The sequence below is a fragment of the Anguilla anguilla genome, chromosome 1 (assembly GCF_013347855.1).
Source record: "Anguilla anguilla isolate fAngAng1 chromosome 1, fAngAng1.pri, whole genome shotgun sequence".
NCBI classification, from domain to species: Eukaryota; Metazoa; Chordata; class Actinopteri; order Anguilliformes; family Anguillidae; genus Anguilla; species Anguilla anguilla.
Window position 1 is genome coordinate 15,878,722 of NC_049201.1, and position 24,164 is coordinate 15,902,885.

Sequence of the window (24,164 nt, forward strand, 5' to 3'; positions counted from 1 at the left end):
TGACCTTGCGTCGCTGCCTGAGATGGTGGCATTGAAGAGAACTCGCCGGTTAGCCGGGCGGCGCATGTGCAGCCAGAAACGCGAGCGTCCGACGGCCGTCGCCTCCCGCTGGAACGACGTCTTCGTGGCTCTTCTGACGCCCCCCCACCCCCCTCCCCTCGTGCACTCGAGGCCTTGCGTTTGGCCTCCCCTCAGAGCAGACCGCCCAAGCTGCTGCGAGCCGCCCGAGCGCTGCCGGAAACGCGGCCAGCTGGAGAGCCGGCCTCTCAAAGCCGCGCGGGGCCACTTGTCGCCGCTCTCCTCCAAATCGGCTCCTTTCCCCCGCTGCTCCCCTCGCTTTGAAACGCCGTGCGGCGGACATTTGCCGAGGGAGCCTTTTGATCTGAAGGGAAATGATTCTCTGTTGGTGTGCCACCGGATCCGGGGCTCAGTAAAACCACCGGGCCCTGAAGGAGTTTAGGAGGGTGTTGATCGAGGGTACTTCATTTTGGAACCAAGTCGCTGTTTCCGCACCAGGTGCTCCAAGCTGTTGATTAACCAACATTATGATGCAAAACATTGCTATTAACAGTGGTTGACTGAAGCAGTGGCTTTGTGCTGGAATTTTCCTGGCACAGTGGAGAGCCCGTTAGACATGCTTGAGAGCCCAGTGTTTGGACATGGACTCCGCTCTCAACATGGCACAGCCTGAATCATATTCAAGGCATCTGTCACCTCAGAGAATCCGAGGCCTGTGCAGTGAAGAGTAGTGGTGAGGGCTCTGGGCCCGTAGCAGGCTAGCTTTCGGCCAGATCCGGGAGAGGCCTCCTGCTGATGTATTCTAGGCACCAGGGAAACGCCTGCAGTTAATGGGTTATAGAATTTACAAGCGGCTGTGCATAACAGTGTCAGCCGGGTGGATAGCTGCAGTAATAACAGTGTCTGATGCCAGTTCGCTCTGGGGTTGTGAGTTTGTAGGAGACAACAGCAGGGGCCCACAGGAAAAGACAACAGCAGGGACCCAATGATTATGTGTCGGTGTATGTGCCTGAGTTTATTTGTGTTGCTTTGTGTGCCCTAGAAAGAGTGTGTGTGTGTGTGTGTGTGTGTGTGTGTGGGAGTATGTGCGCATATGCATGCGCGTGTGTGTGCATTTATGTGTGTGTGCGTGTGTATGTGTGTGTGTGTGTCTGTGTGTGTGTGTGTCTGTGTGTGCATGTGTATACATGTGCGTGTGTGTGTGTGGGTAGGGGCTAAAGGTAAAGTCTTTAGCCTGTTAGTCTATTCGTTACAGCGGCAGCTTGCCCTGTAGTGTTTTTCTTTGAAGGAGGGCTAGGTGGGACTTGTGCCAGCTATGACAGTATAATCATTCCTGTGGAGACCACAGAATTGCCCTTTATGGGCACGGATGGGGGGGAGGGAGGGCGGGGGGGGGGCAGCCTCATGAGCACTAAATAAAAACAGGAAAACGTTCAGCTGACCAATCATTAAGCGGGACTCCGGGAGGTAAGCGCCGCTGTGCGGAATGTGCGCTCGTCTCTGGCCTCCTCATTACGGCTCTGCCGCAGAGCTACTTTCTGCTGAGATCAGGCTCTTCCCAGCGACTGGCTCTGCCGGGTGAAAAGTAATTGCTCTGGAGGTTCTGATGAAGTCTCATTATCGCACACTTCTTAAAGTTTATATATATATATATATATATATACATATATATACACACATATGTACTTTGTATTTCTGAAAAGCTGGGGTGGGTGGCTGGACACACGGCGTGACATGTTCTTCAGCACCCTTCTGTGGGGCCAGTTGTGCCAAGGTTTCGCTACCCCTGGATGAGCCCACCTCCACATTTCCCCGCCCACTTTGCACACAGCCAACGGCGCTGACCTCCCCCCAACCCACCGTGGTGAAATGCTACATGAGGACGTGACACCTGAAACCCGTTATACCGTCCTGCTTTAGCAGTTAGCACTCACAACTCCCATTCTGAAGGCAGTTGTTGATGGACTTCAGGCTGTCTGTTGTCCTCTTCCTGGGTTTTGTGACGCAGCGGTGAATAACGTCCCGAGCGGCAGAAGGGAAAGTTTAGCTCTTTTGGAGCTTTCGAGCGTCCCCCGGCTGGCTTCGTAACCCAAGTTCCTGACTCGCCTTCAATTGGCAGTCAAACCTAATTACAAATGTTAAGGCAGCTCTTTTTACTTTCCAGGCATCGCCGGGCCCAAGCATTTTCAGGGAGATCAAAGTACCGTGCCATGTGTCCGGGTCATGTTACCGGGCCTCTCAACACCGGGGCTTAATTGATTAAGTCAGCCTTGTCTTCAGGCCCATCTGGTCCTTTCTCATATCTTCCCCCATTCAAGCATTAAATAAATCGAGCTATTTGCAGCCGCAAGAGAATATCACTCATATACAAGGAGTGCAACGGCTATGACCAATTTTCCTTGGGCTCTTTTCCAACCCGACTTGGCAACGACCCCAGTTGTTTCCTAGTTATTAACTAACTCTATCAACAAAAGGCAACCCGAAGAAAGCCTATCTCTTTAAAGAAATTAATACCTGTTAATAGTTTATTATGCATTGTGTCACAGTGTGAAAACTGATAGACGCAGCGGTGAACAGGGGAGAAGCGGTCACGTCTCTCGAGTAGTCGGGCTCACGAGAATGATTGCAAGTTTGAAAGGCAGGTGGTTTGGTGGAGAGATGAAAATTTAATTTACGATTTTATTCTGTACTGGGTATGTCATGAGGGAGTGCTGCAGTATGCAGCTGCTTTATCTAAGAGGCTGTGGATCACAAAATTTAATAAATACTATTAGTTCTAAATGCTGTATTATGACTTCAGAAATGAAAAGTTCATAACAGTGTTTTCCTCTCAACGACCACAGACTCAATTGCTTATTTCAACTGGAATCGGACAAACGACTAACAACCTATTAGAAGGTTCTGCTTGTAAATTTCCTGAAGGGGAGTGCATTGAGTATTGATTTTAATAACCATTGTTGATTAAAATTTAACAGGTGAACTGGGATTACAGTTGCTAAAGTTAAAGATTCAGAGACGGGTGTGCTGGAAACCCTCCAGACCGCACCTTCTCTAGAGGTTGGTTCCTGCAACTGTTGGTTCTTGCAAAGGGAATCTGAGAAGGAAATTCAGTTAGCTCGCAGTTAGGTGCCCTCTTTCCTTCAGAACACACCCATCTCCCTGAATGTAATTTCCCATGCCAACCCAACAAGGCTGTGCAGTCAAATAGTTGAGAGTGGACTTGTTTTGGTCTTAGTTTAATTGCAGGACTAAATGTACTTTCAGAAGCTGCCAGGTTGAATTGCTGAAGAACACAGTGGAACACAGCTGCCTACTACAATATTGTGTACATCCACATTAAATGCCATTGTATATACAGCATTTGTTGAATGTTAGACTCAAAGGTCATGAATTTATGCTTTTAAGGTACTGTAATGACTTCATAATGTATCAGGAGGCAAAATCGTTGTCTGAATAATTCAGTGTCAGCCTATACTGTCACATTTTTCATGCGTTGGTAGTTTCTCTCAGTGGCTCTTAGTGGCTCAAAGCCTCGTAAATGCTGCTCTTTCCTGTTCAGTTCGGGACAGGATGTACAGCGGGCCAGTGTGGTCGTCAATCTGCCGAACCTGGTGCGGCAGAATCCAGCCGAAACGTTCCGGAGGGTCGTGCCAAAAGTCAGGGTGAGCCAAACTTCACCCTCCCCCCCCCCCCCGCGCCCACTGTTTGAGAACACAGACCTCTGAGCACTGTTAAAGATTCCTTTAATCCCACCACGTGTAGTTGAGTTAAAGATTGATATTGAGCTCCGCCCACACACAGGAAGTGCTTCACGTTGCCGGGGTGGAGATGCAGCTTGCTGCCGCTGGCTCCTTCCTCACCATCCTCCAAGATGACATCATTCTCATCCAGACACACACTCACTCCATCCTGCAGATTGTCCTACTCAACCTGGATCACCGGGACACAGGTCAGTATTGAGGGGGACCAGGAGAGTGGGGAGACTTCATTAGGGTCAAAGGTTACCTGTCATATTGGTAAGCTCTGCAAATAAGGGCTATTGTACATTTTCCATGTTTATATGAGGGGTTATGAGTTTGACCATCGTCCATTGATTTTGGTTAAGAGAGCGACAGAGAATTGAATATCATTGAATATCATATCATATTTAAGCATTTCTGGATTGTTCCTCATGCCCTGCATTAGAACACTAACTATTACAATTACAGAATTTGTGTAAGTTTACACAAACATAAACCGTAATTGTTATGTAATTGTCCGCCCTTAAAAAAGGAACATTAGCGTGTCTGAAAGAGCTGAAGCACACTATATGGGGTATTATAATGGGCCATTGTAGCTGCTCCTCTGTGCCGGCCTGTCAAGTCAAAATACAACCGGTGTCTGGCGTACAAAGCTGAGACCAGAATGCACTTTTGTTTGGCTTTTTTTTCCTGTGTGGAAGAGAAGACTACTGTCTGAATTCCCTGCTGGGCTTCGCTGACGTGATTTAGTGCCACGGGTGGACTGTAACCGTGTCCCCTACTGGCATTCCCACACAGCCTGTTCTGAATGTAAAAATAGCCTTTGGATCTGGGCGGACATTTAAAAAATACTGCTATTGCGATTGTTCTTTGATTTATTTATGAGGACTGATATGGTTCACTGTTGATGACACTATATGCATTTGTCAGTGACTCTGTTTTTTTTTTGGCAGTGGTCAGCAATGCGTGGCTGGAAACATTACTATCAGCAATCGATGCTTTACCAAAGGAAACTATCAGGCAAGAGGTAACGGATAACAGCTTAAGATTCACTTCCATCCTGTGCATTTAACGATTCTGATGAACGATATTAAAAGCACTGCTTCCCTTGTCCTCGATTCTCAGGATGTGTGTCTGCAGTGGATTGTATTGGCTTGTTCTCAGCCTTGATCTGACAGCCTGCTCCCGTTTGCTCGCGCGCAGATCTTGAACCCGCTGGTGTCGAAGGCTCAGCTGTCCCAGTCGGTGCAGGCTCGCCTGGCCAGCTGTCGCATCCTGGGGAAAGTGGCCGGCAAGTTTGAGTCTCAGATGTGAGTTGCCATGACAAGACCTACTTTCGGAATTTCAATTTGGATATGATTCCAAAGGCTGAAATATGGAATTGCACTAATAAAAGCTAATTGGAGAGGCTTGCCCAAGCACACATGGATATTAACTAAAGAGAACAAGTGAACTCAAGCATCTTTATTTTATGTCAGTTCCAAGGCTGTGTACTGTATGTGTCTACTGTTGATGAGATGTTTTATGACTGTTAGCTTCTCAAAGATGCTTTACAAGTTATGTTGTTGTATCAGCAATTCTCTACAGGCTTTTCCTTGATGTGAAAATGTCTTGTGCTCCCCATCATTGGGCCAGTGGTCATATGTAGGGTCATTCCACATTGTTGGTATTGACCCCTAATAACAGTCAAGGTCTAAAATGCTTGGATAAACTGCAAATTATTTTTAAAGTATTAAACTTCAGTAAATACGAAAACATCAGAGAGAAGGCTGTTAAGTTTTGCGATCTCCCACTTTCTTCACTTTACTATGTTAATATGTGAACATTAAAGTTGTCCATAAAGCAGCTATAAGACAAACTGATGATACCTTTTATAGTATACGGGGGAAATATTTTAGATCTAATAATTAGTCTCTGCTGTCATCCCACTGATTAAAAATTACCGTCCAGCTAATGTTTTGGATAAAGTATGGTGTGACCTGCTCCATCATTTTCAGTTGTTTTGTCCCAGAAACACATTTTTGCTTTATATTAGAGGAGAGTCTCGGCTTTCTTGTGATATTAATATTATCTTTCCGCTCCATTTTTTCAGCAAGATATGGTGATTTAAAATCATAGCTGTCTCCAAACGCCTGAGAAAAAAGGCTGTGTCCATGTCTGATTTGACAAAAATAACATTTCCGCACAAACAAGCCGTTGCGAGCTCTGACTCAAAACAACAGAACATGTTTCCCAATACCAAGGATTAAGGTGCTATAAATACCTGCATCATTGATTGAAGAACACAATGAGATTTTTCCCGACACAAACCTTTGCAGCTCTGATTAGTGGGTGGCAACGGCAACAAGATTAGCGTCACTGCGCGTGATGGCCTTGCCCACAGAGCCCATAAGTGTGCTTTCTTGCTGTCGTGTTTCTCTCTCCTCTCTCTCTCTCTCTCTCTCTCTCTCTCTCTGCTTTACTCCAATTATCAGTGGGTTGCACTGTGGCCCCAAATAAATAATATATTAAGTGTAGTTTTAATGGTTGTTTTCCCTTTTTTCCCACATTAGCGCTCACAAAATTTGCTTTGGCGCACACCAAAGATTTCTCTATGCAGGAAAAACAGTGAACTGTTGGAATATGTTCAGCTTCGTAGCCATGCTTGTGCATTGTAAATGTGATGCTGTTCGGCTCTCTGAAGGCCGTGGTCCTCCCGCGGGGCTAACCTGTGGTTTCCGATGCTCCCCAGAGTGAAGAAAGACCTGTTGCCCTTGGTCAGGTCGCTGTGTCAGGACGTGGAGTATGAGGTGCGCTCCTGCATGTGCCACCAGCTGGAGAACATCGCCAGGGGAATCGGGTAAAAAAAAAAGAATAAACTAAACCTTCTGGACCTTTCTCATGATAATCAATACGGATCCTAAGAGTCCAGGCTCTCTCACGGATCTCTTAGGCACCGGTCCAGTATCACAGTGAGCCCTCTGCAAATCCAGCAAGGCTCCCTGCCATGGAAACACAAAGCCCCTCTCCCCACCCCCCCTCACCAGCCAAAATAATAGGAGAGGCCAGTTGTGTGAAATATGGGCAGTGTAACATGCTGATATATGTGCCGAAAGGCTAGGGGTTGGATCCTGAACCCGTGCGCCTGTGAGGTTCTTAACTTTCGACGCTTCAGTAAATATCCAGCTGTAGCGACAGCAGTATGTGTAAAAATACACACCGCGTTTGTCAGCCTGGATAAGGTTGTTTGCTCAGCAAATAAATAATAGGATGTAGGAAGTGCAAGGTGGATGAAGGTGGAGAGACACAGCTCGGGACAGTCTATGTCAAATTTCAGTGTGAGAGATGCTGTGCCTCCCCCCCCCCCCCCCTTGCGCTCCAGTGAAAAGGTGCGTAATGCATTCACCTCAGGTAGGGGAAGCCTCAGTGCAGCCTGCACAAATCCCCGGAGCTGCAGCTGGTGAATAATGCCTCCCTCTGAGCTCTGCTCAGTCTGGGATCTCGCGGGTTTTGATTGGACGCTGAGTTCGTGAGGAGTCTGGCTCGGTAAACGGCAACGGTTTTCTAAAAATGGTTCACGGCCTCCTGGCTTGTACCTTTGGCTGATACGTGGAACGGTGAGGAAGCGCAGCTTTTTTTCCGGGCGCAGCCGGCTGCGTAAAGTAAGCTCCCGCCGCTCGGGCGCGATTGTTGCGGAGCAGCGTTGCGTTGCGGAGACACGCCGTCGAGCGGTGATGCAGGGTCAACTGCCCGCTGTGTTGACGTGAACCTGCTGAAAACAAACCGATGGCTTGACTTGACATGACTTATCGCACGTGGTCGGGGGTCACAGACTCACCCGCTGGCTTCAGTTACTCCCGCACGTTTAACTGCCTGCTTGCACTGCTGTGTTTGCCTAACATGTCCTGCCCGGACACGCAGAGAAATTTCAGCTGTTACTTTATCAGTCGAGCAATCTTTATGCCACACAAGTGGCCTCCCCTACATAGAAAAACATAAATGGCCATCCAGATTACTGCTTTGATTATGATTTACAGTGGTGTGAGGGTAATATATTCGTCCTAGGCATCTGATTGAAGAGTGTGTTTGTATCTGACTGAAGTATGTTCGCGTGCGTGCGTGCGTGTGTGTGTGCGCATATATGAGGTGTATGCATCTCCTTCTTGTAGAATGCAGAATACACTCAAATGTGTGTGACTGCAGAACAGATGTTATTAGATGTTTGAGTGCTTGTCTCATACACGCCGTGCCCCCCCCCCCCCAGCGTGGACCACACCAAGGCGGTGGTGCTGCCGGAGCTGGTGGAGCTGGCCCGGGACGAGGGGAGCACCGTGCGGTTAGCCGCCTTCGACACCATCGTCAACTTGCTGGAGATGTTCGACAACGGTGAGCCTTCCTCATGTTACAAATGTCTGTTGTGACACGTATACTCCAAACAATGCGATATGAATTTTTAATGCATAAACGTGTCTTTTGCCATATGGCAGGGGTTCCCCGACTCAGGTCTTTCACAGAATGGAAAATTGTTAGCGTTTAGAATAAATATTTTAGATATGGTTTACTGGCCTGGTTTACTCATCCTTGGCAATACTGTGATATTACCATTGTAAATTGAAATATCTATACAGTAAAAACATCTGTATTTTGTGTAATAGCTATATATCTTACACAGGTCCAACTTCATTTTGCATGTATACTGAATTATATAGAAAAATGTCCCATCAATATAAAGCAAATTTGTAAGGCGCATGTCTGGATGGCCTGATTGGCACCATAAAAACCAATGCAATAAAAAAACCTGAATGAATCTCTTATTTACATATCAGTGATTCACTTCAGGTTCTCAAATAAAGAGAATGCTACTGTATCATTACAGTTTGTAGAATAACTTTAATAACGTGAATTAATTCCTATTGTGTTGGCACGACCTCTGTAACACCCTCCCTCTCCTCCTCACTTGCAGATGACCGGACTCGTGTTATATTTCCGTTGGTGAAGGCGTTCTGTGAGAAATGCTTCAAAGCTGATGAAGCAGTTCTGGCCTCTCTGTCATTTCAGTATGGAAGGCTGTGCCATGGCCTCTCAGGTAGAGTCTGCTGTTCGTTCACAGTCACTGGCACTATACCCTTTCCGGAGACCCAGTTACAGTACTGAAACTTGGTAGCTCATATGAAACTGGGGATTGCATTTTGTCAGTTAAGCAAGGGTTTCAAAAAGCGAATGTTCACTCTGAGACTACAGTGTAGAGGAGGTAGACACAGCTAGAGCTAGTCTTGCTGATAAATCTTGCCCTTTAAGAGCTGCAGTGACTGTCCTATCTCAACATTTCCACAGGGAGCTTCACAGAGGAGCAGCACCTGTGGTTCCTTGAGTTCTATAAGAAGCTGTGCATTCTGGGCCTTCACCTGGAGAACGGACACTGTGAGAGCCAGGCGTACCCACTTGAGCTGGAGAGGAAGTACGAGCTGGTGCGCAAGAACTGTGCCTACAACTTCCCCGTGAGTGCCAAGAGCCACCGTTCGCCAAAAAGATCCGGGGAGACCATTGGCGATCATTGTCAGTGCACCTGACTGGGCACACCTGAACACACCTGAAGTCTTATCGGCACTTTATTTTTATACATGGTACCAAATGTTTATCCGCCTCTGCGTGGTAGGCCCTCGGGAGCTCTGTAGAACGGGAAACATTAAAACCATAAAAAATATGGAGATAAAACAATAGCAAAGGGAAGATTCGCCTCCCTGGGTGTTGAAATGAGAGGCAGCTCAACCCAGCAGGAGATGAGGATTACCATCCCTCTGCTGTGAAACCCCACATTAGCATGGCGTTGCATAAACAGAAACATGAACTATACCAGCTCCATCCATTTCCTACCCTTCAAGTGCTCTTTTATTTTTCTTTTTCTGTTGTTGGTGAGAACCATTTTCTTCCTGTTTATCACTCTATTATTGCTCATTTTGCTGAAAAAGCATTGGGTGCCCGCATAAATCAGTAGCTGTAGCTTTCGTAGAATTTTGCCTTCATTATTTCACACATTCCTGACAATGTATATTGACACTGATGCGATCGTTTCATGTTACGGTAGTAGCTATTTTGGTAGTCAGTCCCGTGCCAGGCAAACAATAGGTAACAAGCTGTGGAGCTCCGTTGCGTGGCCTTGATTTCTCCAATGGCTACCGCAAGGTCAACAAATGGTAAATAAAGAAACCTCGCTACCAGAAGCCTGGCTCTATGCCATTCATTGTGTAGGCACTCAAACAGGATCACCACGCACCCGATATGGGCATATATGTAGCCTGGTCTGCCCTCAGTCCTGCCACAGACAGGTTTCTGTTAGCACCTCCATGATAAAAGGTTACCCCGCAGTCACCCAGTTCCTTCAGGAGGCTGCTGGGAGGCACGCGGGACAATGCAGGTGGTGAAACCCCAGAGGACCCCGCTGGTGCTGCTTGTCCCAGGCCTTTTGTTCACAGAACTCCTCTGAGCCCTGATAGGTGTACATGCACCACTTCAATAATGCATCGCTCACTGTGGGGACTGACAGAGGCAGATCTATTAAATACATATGCCCTAATTTGCCTGAGAGTTTTTGTGCCTGCACAAATATATATATATATATATAGTAGAGAGACTTGAATCCATGCCTGGGTTTACAGTATAGAACTGTTACACTCTTTGGAGCTTATCCAATTGTCCAAACTGAAATCTTATTATTCAAAATGATCAGGTCTGCATAGCAAGTGTACTTTAGGTAATTTGCTTTAATAAAATAAAAATGGAAAAAGGCAGCAATAATATAATTAAAGTGCTGTTGAATACTCAAGATTTCAAATTAGGTTTAACCATTTGAATAAGTTTATTAACAGCATCCGGTGCACTTTTGACCAAACATATGGCTCTTAGCTCATTATGAAATGTTTTTTGTAAGTTGTAAGGTTTTGAACTAACATGGAATCAGAAGTCTGGATCCAAAATCCAAAACTTAATTTTTACGAAGGTACAGTAATAGAAAATGGTGGTAAAATCCTGATTCAACACCTTTAGAAAATGAAGCGATTAGCTGATGTTTATCTGTTCATGTGCCATGCTGCATTTTTGTGTTTTCATGACCTGTGATGTTTAGTTTTTGTGAAAAACACAAATTTCACCTATCCAACTAACCCTGTGCCACATACACATGCATGACCACGGTCCCACAGTTCATATTCGATGGGCTTTGGAGCAGTGGTTAAACTTTTATGACCTTCGTCTAAAATAAAGGACAGAACAGGTTTGACACCTTAGTAGTCATATACGCATTGTCACTCCAAAACAATTGGGCTGTGAGCTGTGTGGACTCGGCTGCCTCTTTCTCATACACAGGAGTCACTGAGGTATGATGAGTATTGTAAACATCCCTGCCCCCCTTTCACGTTCTCGTCTTCTCTTCCAGGCCATGGTGTTGTTCGCTGACCCTAAATGCTTCCTGTCGGAGCTTTACCCCACTTTCTCCAGCCTGTGCAACGATCCAGAAATTTCCGTCCGGCGCACGGTGGCCGCTGGCTTCCATGAAGTAAGACCGTGACTGTCGGTTACCGAGCGCTTTTATGACCACAGCGGCATCTGTGACTTACATTGACACAGCCCCCCCCCCCCACCCCCTTTCTCTTCCAGGTTGTTAAACTGTTGGGCCCCAATGTGCATTACATTCACAAGGAGCTGGTTGCCTTGCTACAGGACGACTCCCTGGAGGTAAAACCGATATTTCGCGCTTTGTACTTCAGTCGCGATGACGAATCCCACGACTCCCTTTTTTTATGCAATCTTTTACTTTTTCATTTATTTGCACCTGGAATTTACAGGGGCCATCCCACTTGAAAATATACGAGCCCCAGATACTGAAGTCTCAGTGAAAAGGGTTCTCGCGGGGCCCCTTTAAAGCGCGATTGCTCTAGAAAGATCCGTGCGGAGCGAAGGTCCCCGCGCCGCGCCGCGCCGCGTGCGTGTGAGACGCCATGACGAGCGACGAGCGGATCCGACTGTGGCGGTAATGAGTCGTTGTTTGGCGGCGGAGCCGAGCGGCCGCGTCAGACTGAGCGCGTGCGTGGGCGGGTGGGCGTGCGGGCCTGACACCGTCGGTTAGGAAGCCTGCGGACGTGCTCCGCATGGCCGAGAGGGACGAGCGCGTCGGCGCGCGCCCGGGGGGGCTCTCTCTCCGTACCGCGTGTGCTGAAAGGCAGCGTGCTGCTCGCGGGCCCCCGGAGAGGGAAACATATCTATATCAACAGCCCAGCGGCTGCCTGCTCAGAGCCTGCAGTGCAGTCCGCAAGTATTTGGACAGAGACGCAATTTTAGTTCTTTTGGTTCTGTGCTCCAGCAGGTTGGATGTGAAATGAAACTATGAATATGAGGTTAAAGTCCAGGCTGTCAGCTTTAATCTGAGGGTATTTACATCCATATTAGGTGACCCGTGTAGGAATTACAGCCCCTTATATACATAGTCCCCCTATTATAGGGGACCATATGTAATTGGACAAATTAACATAATCAGAAATATGGTAATCATATTTAGTACGATATGATAACCGTTTAATTTCAAACCCAATATGCTGGGTTTGAATACAGAGTGAAAATACCAAAAATTGTGTCACCGTCCAAATACTTACGGACTGCACTGTACCCTGTACACTCCACTCTGTTTTGACCATGATGTATTTGAGGGGCATGACATCAAGGCACACTGTACAGCAAGTAAGATTGTTCTGTTAAATTTATATTTTTAAAGCCTGTCTTGTGGGGGCAAACAAAAGCCTAGTACCATTTTCCTGTTGGAAAGTGAGTAAATGGTTTGACCGGTGGCGTCTGCTTCCTCTGTGCGTAGGTGTTGGACGCTTTGACGAACACTCTGCAGGAGACACTGGAGCTGGCCACGTCGAGAGGAGAGGGGGCTGGGCCTGGGCGTGAGAGCAAGGTGTGCTTCACGGTGACATCACTGCGGAAATTCTCTGCCGCTCATCTGCCAAGACCTGTAATCTCGAACCATCTGTCCCTTTCCTTCCACCGTTGATTGGCACCCAGGATTATACACGATTGAATTTCAATGCCCTGTCTAATCAGTGCTTCAGATTCAGTATAGATAAAATACAGAAGCTCTGCGAGACTGGAAGCTTATGGACGCAGTGGTGTGGGTAGCCCCCTCTGCTGGTGACCAGGTGAAGTGCGGTGACTCCGGCTCTTTCTGTCTGGCCCGGTGCGGTGCAGCAGGTGAGCGTGCCGGACCTGATACCGGCCCTGGCGGCGGCGGAGCAGAAGGCGGCCGCCTCGCTGCGCTGGCGGGTCCACGAGAAGCTGCTGCAGAGGTACTCCTGCCTGCCCCGCATCATCTCCGGGGATCAGATCTACTTCCGCTTCCTGCAGAGAATGTTCACCATCATCACCACTAACGTGAGACCAACGCTTCGATCTGTTTGTTCTACCACGTCCCCCATCACCCTCTGTAGTGTGCTGTGTTTTAAAACATTCATATTTACAGAATAACTTTGATGACTGCCCTAGCGGGATAATGGCTTTGTGATCAACGCTGCCTAACTCATCTCTTTGGTATTACTATGGCGAAGATCAGATGGCTGTTCTTTCAATTCTGCCATCTTTGTTGGAAATGAACAAATTGGAGTGTTTTGCAAATTTTAACTCGCATATTAATCAGCGCTAAGAAATGAAAACTAAACCACTCGCATAATCCACCCTGACATTTATTTGCTGTATATTCTGTTAATAAATTCTAAACGCATTTTGTTTGCATATTCTTTTTGAGATGCGTTTTGAGTATGCTTTGGGTGTATATTTGAAAGTTTGACACAATTTTGTCAAATTCAGGGAGTGCAATGGGACGTGCACATTGATATACAATGAGGGTGAATCACCATTATTGTGCTCTGAGCGTAGGAATCCAGGTGGAGTGCGAAGAGTTGCAAGGTCTTTTATTCACGGGTTGCGGTTTTTGTTTAGAATAATTTTTCACCGCTATGATTAACCGCGGAGACGGGAGTCGGCGTCGGTGCGCGTGGGAGTACAGCTAAACTTGCTTCCCCTCTTTCAGAACGCTCTTCCCGTCCAGAGGGAGGCGACCAGGACACTGTGCGTTTTTCTGCGCTTCAACCGCAAGCTGGAGCAGCGGCAGGAGATCATCAGCAAAGTGGTGGACCGTGAGTATGGCTTACCTCCCTCCCTCCTTCTCTCCCTCCCTCCCTCCCTCCCCAGTTTCATTGGCTTTTTCCTCTGTTTCTCCTTCACCGATACCCCCTGCACACCCACGCAAACACAGCAGGGGACATGCGGAACAAAATCAATGAATCATTGCAAATGATGAGTAAGAGTCACGCACGCGGGTAGAGCACAAAGGCGAGGCTCACGGCTCAATCCCTCCGTGTCCCCCAGTGTGTGCTAAGCGGCATCTTTGATTGGCTGTTTCCCCCTCTCAGAGCTGGCCCAGGGGAGGAGTTACTGGAACAGGCTGCGATACCTGGACCTGTGCGAGATCGCCATGGAGCTCTTCTCAAAGTCCTACTTCTGCAAACACTTCCTGGTGCCGGCCCTGGAGCTGGTGAACGACCCCGTAGCCAACGTCAGGTACGAACTCTTTGACGGCATTTCAGCTTGGCGTGCGAGGTGTGTGCTGTCTCTCTGATGACCATCGTTTTATTGTGTGTGCTGTCCCTCTGATGGCCATTGCTGTGTTGTGTGTGCTGTCCCTCTGATGGCCATCGCTGTATTGTGTGTGCTGTCTCTCTGATGGCCATCACTGTATTGTGTGTGCTGTCTCTGATGACCATCGCTGGATTTTGTGTGTGCTGTCCCTCTGATGACTATCGCTGTGTTGTGTGTGCTGTCCCTCTGATGGCCAGTGCTGTGTTGTGTGTGCTGTCCCTCTGATGGCCATCGCTGTATTGTGTGTGCTGTCTCTGATGGCCATCGCTGTGTTGTGTGTGCTGTCCCTCTGATGGCCATCGCTGTGTTGTGTGTGCTGTCCCTCTGATGGCCATCGCTGTGTTGTGTGTGCTGTCCCTCTGATGGCCATCGCTGTGTTGTGTGTGCTGTCCCTCTGATGGCCATCGCTGTGTTGTGTGTGCTGTCTCTCTGATGACCATCGCTGTATTATGTGTGCTGTCCCTCTGATGGCCATCGCTGTGTTGTGTGTGCCCTTCCTCAGGTACAAGCTGTGCTGCCTGCTTCCCAGGCTGAAGTCCACCATCAGGTTGCCCTCGGAGAAGCCCATGCTGCAGCAGCTGGAGTTCTGCGTGCGCAGGCTTCTCTGCAGGGAGAAGGACAAGGACGTGGTGGCCACCATCCGCAAGGTGAGGCACACCCGGCTGGTCAGGCGGGCGAGGAGGCCGGAGGGCGGAGCAGTGACTGGGAGACAGGGACTGTTGGCCAGGGAACCACAGGCTGGAACTCCTGAGGGCGAGTGAACGAGTTATAGTGCGGCTGTGTAGATTAAGCTTGTTTTAGTGGTTTTTTTTTGTGTTTTGTATACATGAGACCATTCAAAGATGGCAGTCGTTGAAGGGAGGTTATGGACAAGGGGATTATTTATATAAGCCTGCTCACTTCAGGGGAGAGGTTATGCTGTAGGTTACAGAGAATTCAGTCTGAGAGTGGAGCAGGGAATGGGCTACACTGCACTGTGAGTAGTATAGGGATAGCTGCATAGCATATGGCAGAGTACTGAGAGAACAGGGGACAGTTCAGGAATACAGTACACACCATTGCAATGCTTGCACGGATTCCAGGATCCTTGCAGATATTCCATCTGACCCAGTTGCTTTTACTGACACAGGAACATTCAGCATTTGGCCTGTCCCTCATGAGATAAGCCAGGGTTATTAAAGGCAGGGGTTGAGGTTGAAATGAATTTACATCCTAATTTACGCATGTCTGTCTTTTTCAGACAGTGTTGGAACTGGATAAAATCGACATGACAGAGCCAGTAAGTGTCTTCTCTGACTGATAGGCAGTGTGTCATTGATGCACGTCAGGAATTTGGTGAGCTCAGACTGTCTCTTTGCACTGCAGTATCACAAGAGGCATGAGAGGGACCTGCTGGACCAGAATAAGGAGAAGGAGGAGAACCTGTTGCTGGAGATGGTGAGGAGAGGAAACCATTTATCTCCATTTTACTCAGGTTCTTCTCCATGTGTACTCAAGAATTCAGAAACACTATTTGACTCATTTTGGTTATTGATAGACATGACTCTTTAAATTCTAAATCACTTTTAAGTGTTTTTCATAGTTTCACATGCAGGATTATTTTTATTTCCTTTTACTTTATCAGTGCCTGACTCACAAAAAGGGTTAATGAAGATACATTTCTGAAACATAACAGTGTAGAGTTTGCCCATAGTAATTGTCCAATGAATGACACGTGTTTACTGTGTTTACATGTTCTTGGATTGTCTGCTGTTTCATCAGTTCCTCTGTCTTTAACAGGAACAGTTGGAAAGGCAACAGAGCGAAGGAAAGCTCACAACTGACAAACATTCGGAAAAGAAGCGTAAGTATTTCGGTCCCTTCTCCCAAACTGCGTACATGTATGTGTGCATGTCAGCCATTCTCAAATCTCAAATCTCAAGTGATATCAAAACCAATCATGCTGCTTCTAAACGGATCTGATTAAATTTTGTTCTGGTTAGCTGAAATCACAATTCTGATCACTCATATTCACTGGTAATGGTAGTTTAATGGTTATTCTAGGCAGGGACAGTAAGGCTGGGTTGTCTGTACCCAAAAACATGTCAGGATCCACATCAGGAGCTACTCTGTCCTCCTCAGCTGGTAAGAGTGGTTCACACACACACGCACACACATACACACACACACACCATGCACAAATAAACACGCTCACATCCACAGCATGGGCACTCACAAATTATACACTTATCAATAAAGAATGGCATCTGTTGCGTGGAAATGACTGATTAGCCACAAATACCTGCATTAATGTATTATAAATTAAACAACTTGAAATATAGACCTTTACAATCATTCTGCACTGTAAGCTATGGCTAGAAATGCAGGAATATAAAATGAATGTGCTCCTGCTTATTGATATCACTTAAATGATATTTTGCCTACATTTCTAAATGGACAACATCATGTGAACAGTGTTGTCATTATGTAGTGTCACATTTGATATTCCTTTGACACACAATTGAACCTGTGTCACCATTTGAAGGTACGTGTATTCATACTACAGTGTATATAAGATACCTTAAATTGAGTGGTGATGAGGATGATGATGATGCTTTTTCCTGTTAAATTTGAAGGCAAAGAGATGAAGAAGGCCAAACTGGCACGGAGCCGATCCCTCAGCAGCCACCCGACGACACCCAAGATGGTCAATTCTGACAAACCATCGTAAGCCGAACTTACCTTTCCCTCTGAGAACCAAACTCCTCCATCTTTGTGTACAGTTAGCTTTTCTATTTCTGTTGCATTTGTCGATTCACCTGCCTTCGACGTTTGGGAAATCAAAGCCTTGTACCTCATTTCAGGGAAGCTGAATCTGTGATGTTTTTTTCCAGAAAAGGGAAGGAGACGGACAGTGGCCCGGGAACACGAAGGGGCAGCCTGCTTCCCCTCAATGGTAAATGAGGAGAATGTTCACTCAACACCTTTCGTAAAGGGCCAGGCATTGTCTTTGTGCCACTGCCGCACATACGGCTCAAACATGTTTCCTGTAACTCCAGGCTGCCCAACCCTGCTCCTGGAGATCTTCCGACACGTAGGTTTTCATTTCAACCTTAATTTGGCACACCTGATTCTGCTAATTATCAGCTTTGTGAGATCGCTAGCTGTTAAATGAGGTGTGTTTTGTTTGGGTTGGAGTGAAAACCTACAGGACGGCCGATATCCAGGAACAGGCTCGGGCAGTCCTGCTGTAACTGAATCTAGCCTCAGCGCTGTTGACCATGAAGAACAGGTTATCACACGCCCCCTTGTGTCCGACAGATGACACGATGCGGTCCCACCACTTCAGTACGACGTCCACGGCCATGTCCACCACACCTTCCGCCTCCATGCCCGTCTTGATCCGCAGCAACACCACCAACACCCTGGAACACCGGAGCAATGGAAGCAAGGACACACAGTCCAGGAAGCTCTCAATGTGAGTACAGCTCAGGACAGCGTGTGCTCTGTGCTAACCCTAACTGGAAATCAGCCAGACCCTTTGACTCATTAAATACAAACCGTGTACTATCAGCTGCGTTGTATGTTTTTTGGGGGGAACACACTTGTCCTGCATACGAATTGAGATGCAGGTCAGAGTTTGAATTTAATCCACCGTCTAGCATGACATCACTAACCTGTCCCTCCCCTTTCCGTTTGTGACAGACAGAGGAAGTCGAACTCGTTTGGGATGCAGTCTGGGAGGGAGTGACGAGAGGAAAGGTGAGAGGGTCGCCATGGCGGGAAGAGGGACCCCACAGGAGCTTTACTGGGGAGGCCGCGGCCATCGCTCTCCAACCCCAAAAGCTCCTCAATCTGCTTAAAGTTGTCAAAAGTATGTATTTTCCTGCTTATGATGAATTAAAAAATGCAGTATTTCCTCACATTGGCTTTTGGGAATTTCGGGATCCTTCAGTCCCCTCAATGATCGACCCATCTCTGCCTTACTCCACAATACTTGTACCATTTGTTAAAACTACATTTGGAACAGATTAGTTGTACAGTAGCTATGTATTTTATTTTGTTTATTTTTTTGTAATATAGCATGTGTTGCAAATTTTAACTTGTTTTTGTTTTGATTTCCAGCTCACAGAAGATGTAGTAGATATTTTTTATGAACATTATGGTTCAGAATCACACGTATATTGAAATCTGTGATCCCATTAATAAAAATGTGCCTGGTGTGCCAGCACCTGAGTAATTCTCGCCAACATTGAGCATCTTATTAGTAAGACCTGTGTTATATATTTGTCATGTTTTAATGGACATGGATTAAACATACCCCCTTTTTTTACAGCCCTTGTCTTTGCCCTTTTAATGAATCTTATTCTTTTAAACCTCATTTAATGAAGCTCCTATCATGCTGAGCGCAATCACTTTGCATTTCATTTACTGTGAGGTGCTGAGACAGATGATTAAAATAGACTTTAGTCTTGTATTTACTTACTGTGTTTATTGAAAATTGTTCTTCCTATACATAAGACTAGCAAATGGCCAAACGTCGTTCTTGTTTTCTGGCGGAGCAACAGACAAATGTGAATTTTCCACGAGGAGCCGCTGGATGCCGCTACATCTTGGTAGGGTTGATCACCCTTCCCATGAACAGCAGGCTGTTGTTGATCTCGTGGTAGATGAAGAAGAAGAAGGGCCGGTTGACGATAAAAGTGGAGGGCAAGGAGTATCCGGTGATGCCAGTGACCGTGGCAGCGGCTGCTGTGGTGCCCCTCTCGTCCACCTCGATCACAGCCTTGTGCAGCACCTAAAGCCACAGGCAATGTTAACACCCGCCGAAGGCGCTCTGTCATCGGCTCTCTGCCCGACAGTAAGATAGGTGCAGATTGTGTTTCCCGATCGCCCACGCCCCTCCTCGGCTAATGAGGGCCTTTCCTCGACCCCACAGGGACCTTACGTTGTTCATGCTCTCTGCCTGGTTAGTGTGTTTATTTTTTCCTGTTTTTTTACGTTCTAAGCCACGCTTATTTGTTCTATGGGAAAATACTTAATTTTCTGGATATAGAGCTGTTGGTCAGTATTGCATCAGACTTGCTCTCTGCTGGATGCATTTTTCCATTGTATTTTCTTTTCGCCTAGTTATTTCTTTCAGCAGTAGATCATTTCAGAATTTTAGCTACTGTAGGATCAGACTACTAATTGCGTTGACGCTACCCAAGTCACTGTCATCTCCATAAAAAAACAGCTTACAACCTGTCTTGAGTCTAGGACTCTCTCTAAGGATCTATTCAGCGAATTAAACCATGAACCCACATTATGATGACCCCATGTGCTTGCTCAGAGATACTTCTGTTTCTGAAACCCATCACTCAACCAAAATTTCATTGCAGCTGTTCTAAGCAGTGGTTATGTGATTCTTTGTGTGCATGGTTTCCCTGGAACTTGTTTCCTGGGCTGTGTAACGTAACCACAGGTGAACGCGCAACACCCACCAGGCCAAGGGAGATGAAATCTCCGAAGTATTTAAGTTCAACACCTTGCCAGCTCCCTGCTTAGGTACTAAGTATTGGTGATGGTGATGTTGATGCCATGACTAAGACACTGACCTCAGACACTTTCAGTCCCTGCTCTTTGCTCAGCCCAGAGAAGTTGGCCATGTTTTCGAAGACCTTGGCAATGCCCAGATGGGGAAGAATCTTGTGCATTTCATAGGACTGGTCCATCTTGAACTTGGGCAAATGCACTTCTATTTTCCTGGGGAAGAGAGCAGAAATCAGTTCTCTTTCTGTGTTTGGACACTTTTGAGAAGGAATACCACAGTTCAGTCAGTGGTGTGCATGATTATTCTCTTCTGCTTTTGTTTAACTCAAGGTGGCAGCACTGGATTTGAATGCTTCTGTAATTAACCAGTAGGCCTTCAAGCTCTCTGCCTAAAGTGGCTGCGCTTTTGGTATGTGTGGACTGGCTAGTCATCATTTGCAAGGAGGATGCAATGCAGTGTGCGAGTGAAGACGTTTACGTGATCTGCAGCTGCTTGATCCAGCCGAGGAATCGCTCTGCATTGATCTCATCGTCGATGGAGGTGTAGTCCACATCTTTGTTAGGCAGGAGGATGAGCATGGCCATATCCCCCTTGTACGGCAGCCTCAGGACCTTCACTTGTAAAGCGTCGTCACTGGCGTAGTAATATTTATCCTCCCTGAACATCATGGGCACCTGTACAATGTTGTACTTGTCCACATAGAAGCGGTCCTTCTCGGTGTGACTGGGGTTAAATGGGAGCTCCCATTTTCCTATGAATTGGCATATTTATACCACATTATTAGTATTCAATTAATTCCCAAATTATTTATAAAAAGCCTTAAAATTTCCTCCTTTTCGCTTAGCCATTTGAAACTTATATTTAACATAAGGTATTAGTTATACTGGGGAAAATGGTTTTATATTTGCTTTTCATCATTACCTTTTCAGGTGTTTTTTTATTATTTTAAAATGGAACTACAGTCTTTTCAGTTATGGGATAAGAAAAGAAAAATGTCATTACTCATAACATGTTGACTTATTGTTGATTTAAGCCACTCACCTTGAAAGAAGATAGTATTGATGAGTATCATCTGAGTGAAGGGATCAATGTCACTGACTGCTTCATTTACTCTGTCTCCTGTCCTCTTCTTCACATAATCGTTGATGGTGGTCTTGCTGGCCTTTGGCTCAGCAAAGTCTATGTTCTGAATATCTGCATTGAAGAACTTCTTGATCTGGTCACTGAAGGCCCTCTCCACCTCAAACTCTATACGGACAAAGAGGGCTGTGCCCTGGGCTAGCTGCAGGTCCTCGTGGGTGATGTTCTTCTGTAACTGCTGAAAGAGTTCTGGGATTAGCTCTGGCTGACCGTCTCGCTCCAGCTGATCCAGGTTCAGCCCCTTTAGGATCTCTGCACGTGTGGGCCCCTCAGCACCCATGGACAAGATAGCAAAGGAAGTTGATATGCACAGGGGCGAGAAGAAGATGTTGTTATCGTGGTAGCTGGAGATCTTGCGGTACAGATCCATGGCAAAGTCTATATTCTTGGTGGTCAGCTCTGTGATGTTAGGACTTATCTCCTGAGCTCTGCTTATGGGGACAAGGAAAGTGGCACATGCGAACACAAAGAGAATTCCCATTTTCCTGTATTAGATTTTCCTTTTCTCTTTTGTCAGTCCTGCAAAGACAGAAGCACTGCACTTACTAAAACAAGGACAGGACAATTTAGAGTATTAGTTTCAGTATGTCTGACAAGTGTGGTTCTGATTGTCTTAATATTCATTGTTATGCTTAATTAACCTATTGTAGGTAAATTACTTGTGAAATTATCTGACCTTTTGTTTACTAACGCAGAAAACCCTTTTTGAGTATCTTGGCATTCATATCTAAAAGGATGCTACTGTTCAACTTTTGTCACAAATTTAATGATAAGGTGTACCTTTCGGTCCACAAGACCAAAATTATTGAGAGGTATCCATGCTACGTCAGTATTCAGTTGCGGAAAGATATAATCAGAGCTCAGCTCTAAGCACGCAGTCATCTTCATGAGCAGGTAGAAGGAAAAGCAGCTATTCCACACAATGAGAGATGACTAATGCTCTGCAGTATGTATGTATACAGATGTCAGCAGATTCTGCGGTGAGCTAGAATTCAAAACATTCGCTTCTTTTTCTCCCGTCTTCGGCTGCGATGGTGAGCGAGCAGGGTCAGAGCTACAGCGGATAATTCATGGCGTATTTTCTCTCTCGCCAGATACTCCATATTCCAAGGCTTAAAGTGACACTTAAATAACTCACCAGCCTTGCAGCAGCTTTTAGATCTGGCTTCTCAAGTCTAACTCAAAGGTGTGCAATTTCCTGATGGATTCAAGCCCCAAGGACACGGTGTTCACTCCTATTTTGTAACATTTAATCAATTCAGTGACAGAAGCGACTGATTCTCCAACCAACAACAACATGAATCAAACATTGACTGAATTTGCTACTTGTGAATATATAAACCATTTAAGGAACCCCTTTAGAACTTCTAAATTCCAAAATGAGAATAAACTATCCTAAATAACTGAAATTTGCTAAATAAGTTTTCGATTCCTCCTTTCTCTACCTACCTTTCAGTATGAAGAAGGGATCTTGATTAATAAAGAGGTCCACTCTTTGTTTGGGGAAACAAAGTGCAAGTGTGCCTTTAGGATTATCTATTAACTATATGGTGCTCAGGTCTGGATTTCCCAGGGGGTCAGTTTGGTATTGGATTGAAATGAGGTGATCAAGTTCTATTTATCTGTTAGTAATGACATGCCAATTAATCATTTTCTTATTGGTAATCCTGTTTAATCTATTTAGCAATCTGTAAGGAGTTTTGTTTACTATAGTTAAATGTTTTGGAGTTGGAATTTGACTTGAAGACCTTTGGATCTGGAATGAATGATGCAGTCTGGTGTAAAGAAGAGTGAGTTCCATTTTTTTCCCCATGTTTTTAATTACGATGTGCCATAAACTCCATTTAGCATAATGATACAAAAGTAGCTCACTGTGACGCATTGTTGTTCAGTGCTTAGGTTGTACAGTGCCAAGTGTCAGGTAGTTAAGTGTGCTCTTGCCTCTGGGGCTTTTGTTTTACCAGGTATGGCTTGATGTTCCCTCTTGAGTCTCTCTCAAGTCCAAGAAGCATTTTCTTTCCTTTGTGTGGTTAGGTTGAGAACACTGGCCTGTCAACCACCATTTGTCCTTAATTTGATGTATGCACAAACAGAAGTGTTACGCTTCACAAATTTAATCTGATGAAAGTTTTAGTAAGTTTTAGTGATTAACTCAGCAGACTGTGTTTGCAAAAATGTTTGAATCCCAGCCATTGTATTTTTTGCTTTTGGTTGGTAATGTTTATTTGGCGGTCTGGAAATTCAGTAAGTTTAGTCATCTCAATACCTGCCTTAATCTTCATTTTACTCTGTAATATTCCATTCAGGCCAGTTTTTTTGGCCTATTACATACTTTTAGTTCCTTCAGATTTCAATCTCATCCCACTCTCCCCTTATTACCACTGAAGCTCCAGAATTGATTTATCTTTACGAAGACCTTCAATCTTCAACAGACGATTTATATCTTACCATCATACTGAACTACCTTGAGGGATTCAGTAAATCCTGCTCAGTGTACATCACGATGATGTACCTTGGAAACTGAGCCACGATGTAATACATTCTAGATTTTCTACATTTTGTAGATGTTATGAACAGCAGAATTAGGTTCTAACACTCATCATACACTTAATGTAATTGTTCACCTATAGCGGCGACAGTTTTTGCAAAGCGTTATAGATCACATTAAACAGGAGAGTTATAACAAAAACAGAAAAGGAAGTATACTTACGAGCAATTACACCCACTTGTTTTATTGATTGTATGTGGGAAAAGCTAAACTGATAAGAGGTTTAGCTGTTTTTTTTTCTCCATGGCATGAATTGCAACACTCAACCTGTGTAAATATATGAATAATGAATTACAACAAGGCCATCTTTTCTCCTATAAGGTTTTGGATTCAAGAGAAATTTTAACATAATACAGGAGATTACAGTGGGGAAATTGATATTTTAATTATTGAAAAAAAAGTTTCAGATGCAGAAATGCAGCATTTAGTCACTTAGTGAAGTAGAATACAACATTAAAAAAAATCATTTAATACCTATGACAGGATGTTAAGAAATACACAGAAATAAAACCCACAAGCCCTTGCGTATCAGCTTCAACAT

General features: G+C 45.6%; 2 protein-coding genes across 9 annotated transcripts in view; one reads left to right on the plus strand and one right to left on the minus strand.

The window, feature by feature from the left end:
- The window catches only part of ppp4r4 (protein phosphatase 4, regulatory subunit 4), a 29,995-nt gene extending 11,258 nt beyond the window's left edge, over positions 1-18,737 (plus strand). For 2 of the 4 annotated variants that reach the window (XM_035425375.1, XM_035425399.1), the window contains exons 3-25: positions 3,578-3,680; positions 3,820-3,967; positions 4,712-4,785; positions 4,962-5,068; positions 6,490-6,597; positions 8,002-8,123; positions 8,701-8,823; positions 9,072-9,235; positions 11,170-11,289; positions 11,391-11,468; positions 12,598-12,687; positions 12,978-13,160; positions 13,816-13,921; positions 14,198-14,345; positions 14,926-15,070; positions 15,664-15,702; positions 15,789-15,860; positions 16,203-16,266; positions 16,467-16,547; positions 17,039-17,129; positions 17,297-17,358; positions 17,724-17,880; positions 18,108-18,737. In XM_035425375.1, coding sequence (XP_035281266.1) covers positions 3,578-3,680; positions 3,820-3,967; positions 4,712-4,785; positions 4,962-5,068; positions 6,490-6,597; positions 8,002-8,123; positions 8,701-8,823; positions 9,072-9,235; positions 11,170-11,289; positions 11,391-11,468; positions 12,598-12,687; positions 12,978-13,160; positions 13,816-13,921; positions 14,198-14,345; positions 14,926-15,070; positions 15,664-15,702; positions 15,789-15,860; positions 16,203-16,266; positions 16,467-16,547; positions 17,039-17,129; positions 17,297-17,358; positions 17,724-17,880; positions 18,108-18,153 — 2,431 coding nt within the window. In that variant the 3' untranslated portion in view covers positions 18,154-18,737. The remainder of the gene's footprint in view (positions 1-3,577; positions 3,681-3,819; positions 3,968-4,711; positions 4,786-4,961; positions 5,069-6,489; positions 6,598-8,001; positions 8,124-8,700; positions 8,824-9,071; positions 9,236-11,169; positions 11,290-11,390; positions 11,469-12,597; positions 12,688-12,977; positions 13,161-13,815; positions 13,922-14,197; positions 14,346-14,925; positions 15,071-15,663; positions 15,703-15,788; positions 15,861-16,202; positions 16,267-16,466; positions 16,548-17,038; positions 17,130-17,296; positions 17,359-17,723; positions 17,881-18,107) is intronic. The other 2 variants (XM_035425383.1, XM_035425392.1) reach the window with 2 other exon arrangements.
- Positions 18,738-18,872: 135 nt separating this feature from the next.
- On the minus strand, positions 18,873-23,861 carry si:ch1073-416d2.3 (protein Z-dependent protease inhibitor). Of its 5 annotated transcripts, XM_035425429.1 has the most exons (6): positions 22,525-22,543; positions 22,214-22,310; positions 20,977-21,594; positions 20,413-20,686; positions 20,000-20,147; positions 18,873-19,200 (listed from the first exon to the last, which is right to left on the minus strand). In XM_035425429.1, exons 3-6 carry the CDS (start codon positions 21,554-21,556, stop codon positions 19,009-19,011), a joined length of 1,194 nt encoding a protein of 397 aa, XP_035281320.1. In that variant the 5' UTR covers positions 21,557-21,594; positions 22,214-22,310; positions 22,525-22,543; the 3' UTR covers positions 18,873-19,008. The 5 variants fall into 5 exon arrangements, with proteins under 5 accessions (XP_035281320.1, XP_035281330.1, XP_035281310.1 ...); XM_035425439.1 differs by lacking the exons at positions 22,214-22,310; positions 22,525-22,543 and adding an exon at positions 23,786-23,861; XM_035425419.1 differs by lacking the exon at positions 22,214-22,310 and having other exon boundaries at positions 22,525-22,676.
- Positions 23,862-24,164: the final 303 nt, after the last annotated feature.

Excerpts from the sequence above, each read along its gene's own strand:
- si:ch1073-416d2.3 (XM_035425439.1), bottom strand. The coding sequence starts at position 21,556 with ATGGGAATTCTCTTTGTGTTCGCATGTGCCACTTTCCTTGTCCCCATA. Across the intron at positions 20,687-20,976 it reads CAATACTATCTTCTTTCAAG|GAAAATGGGAGCTCCCATTT; the intron begins GTGAGTGGCTTA and ends GCCAATTCATAG. Across the intron at positions 19,201-19,999 it reads AGGGACTGAAAGTGTCTGAG|GTGCTGCACAAGGCTGTGAT; the intron begins GTCAGTGTCTTA and ends CTGTGGCTTTAG.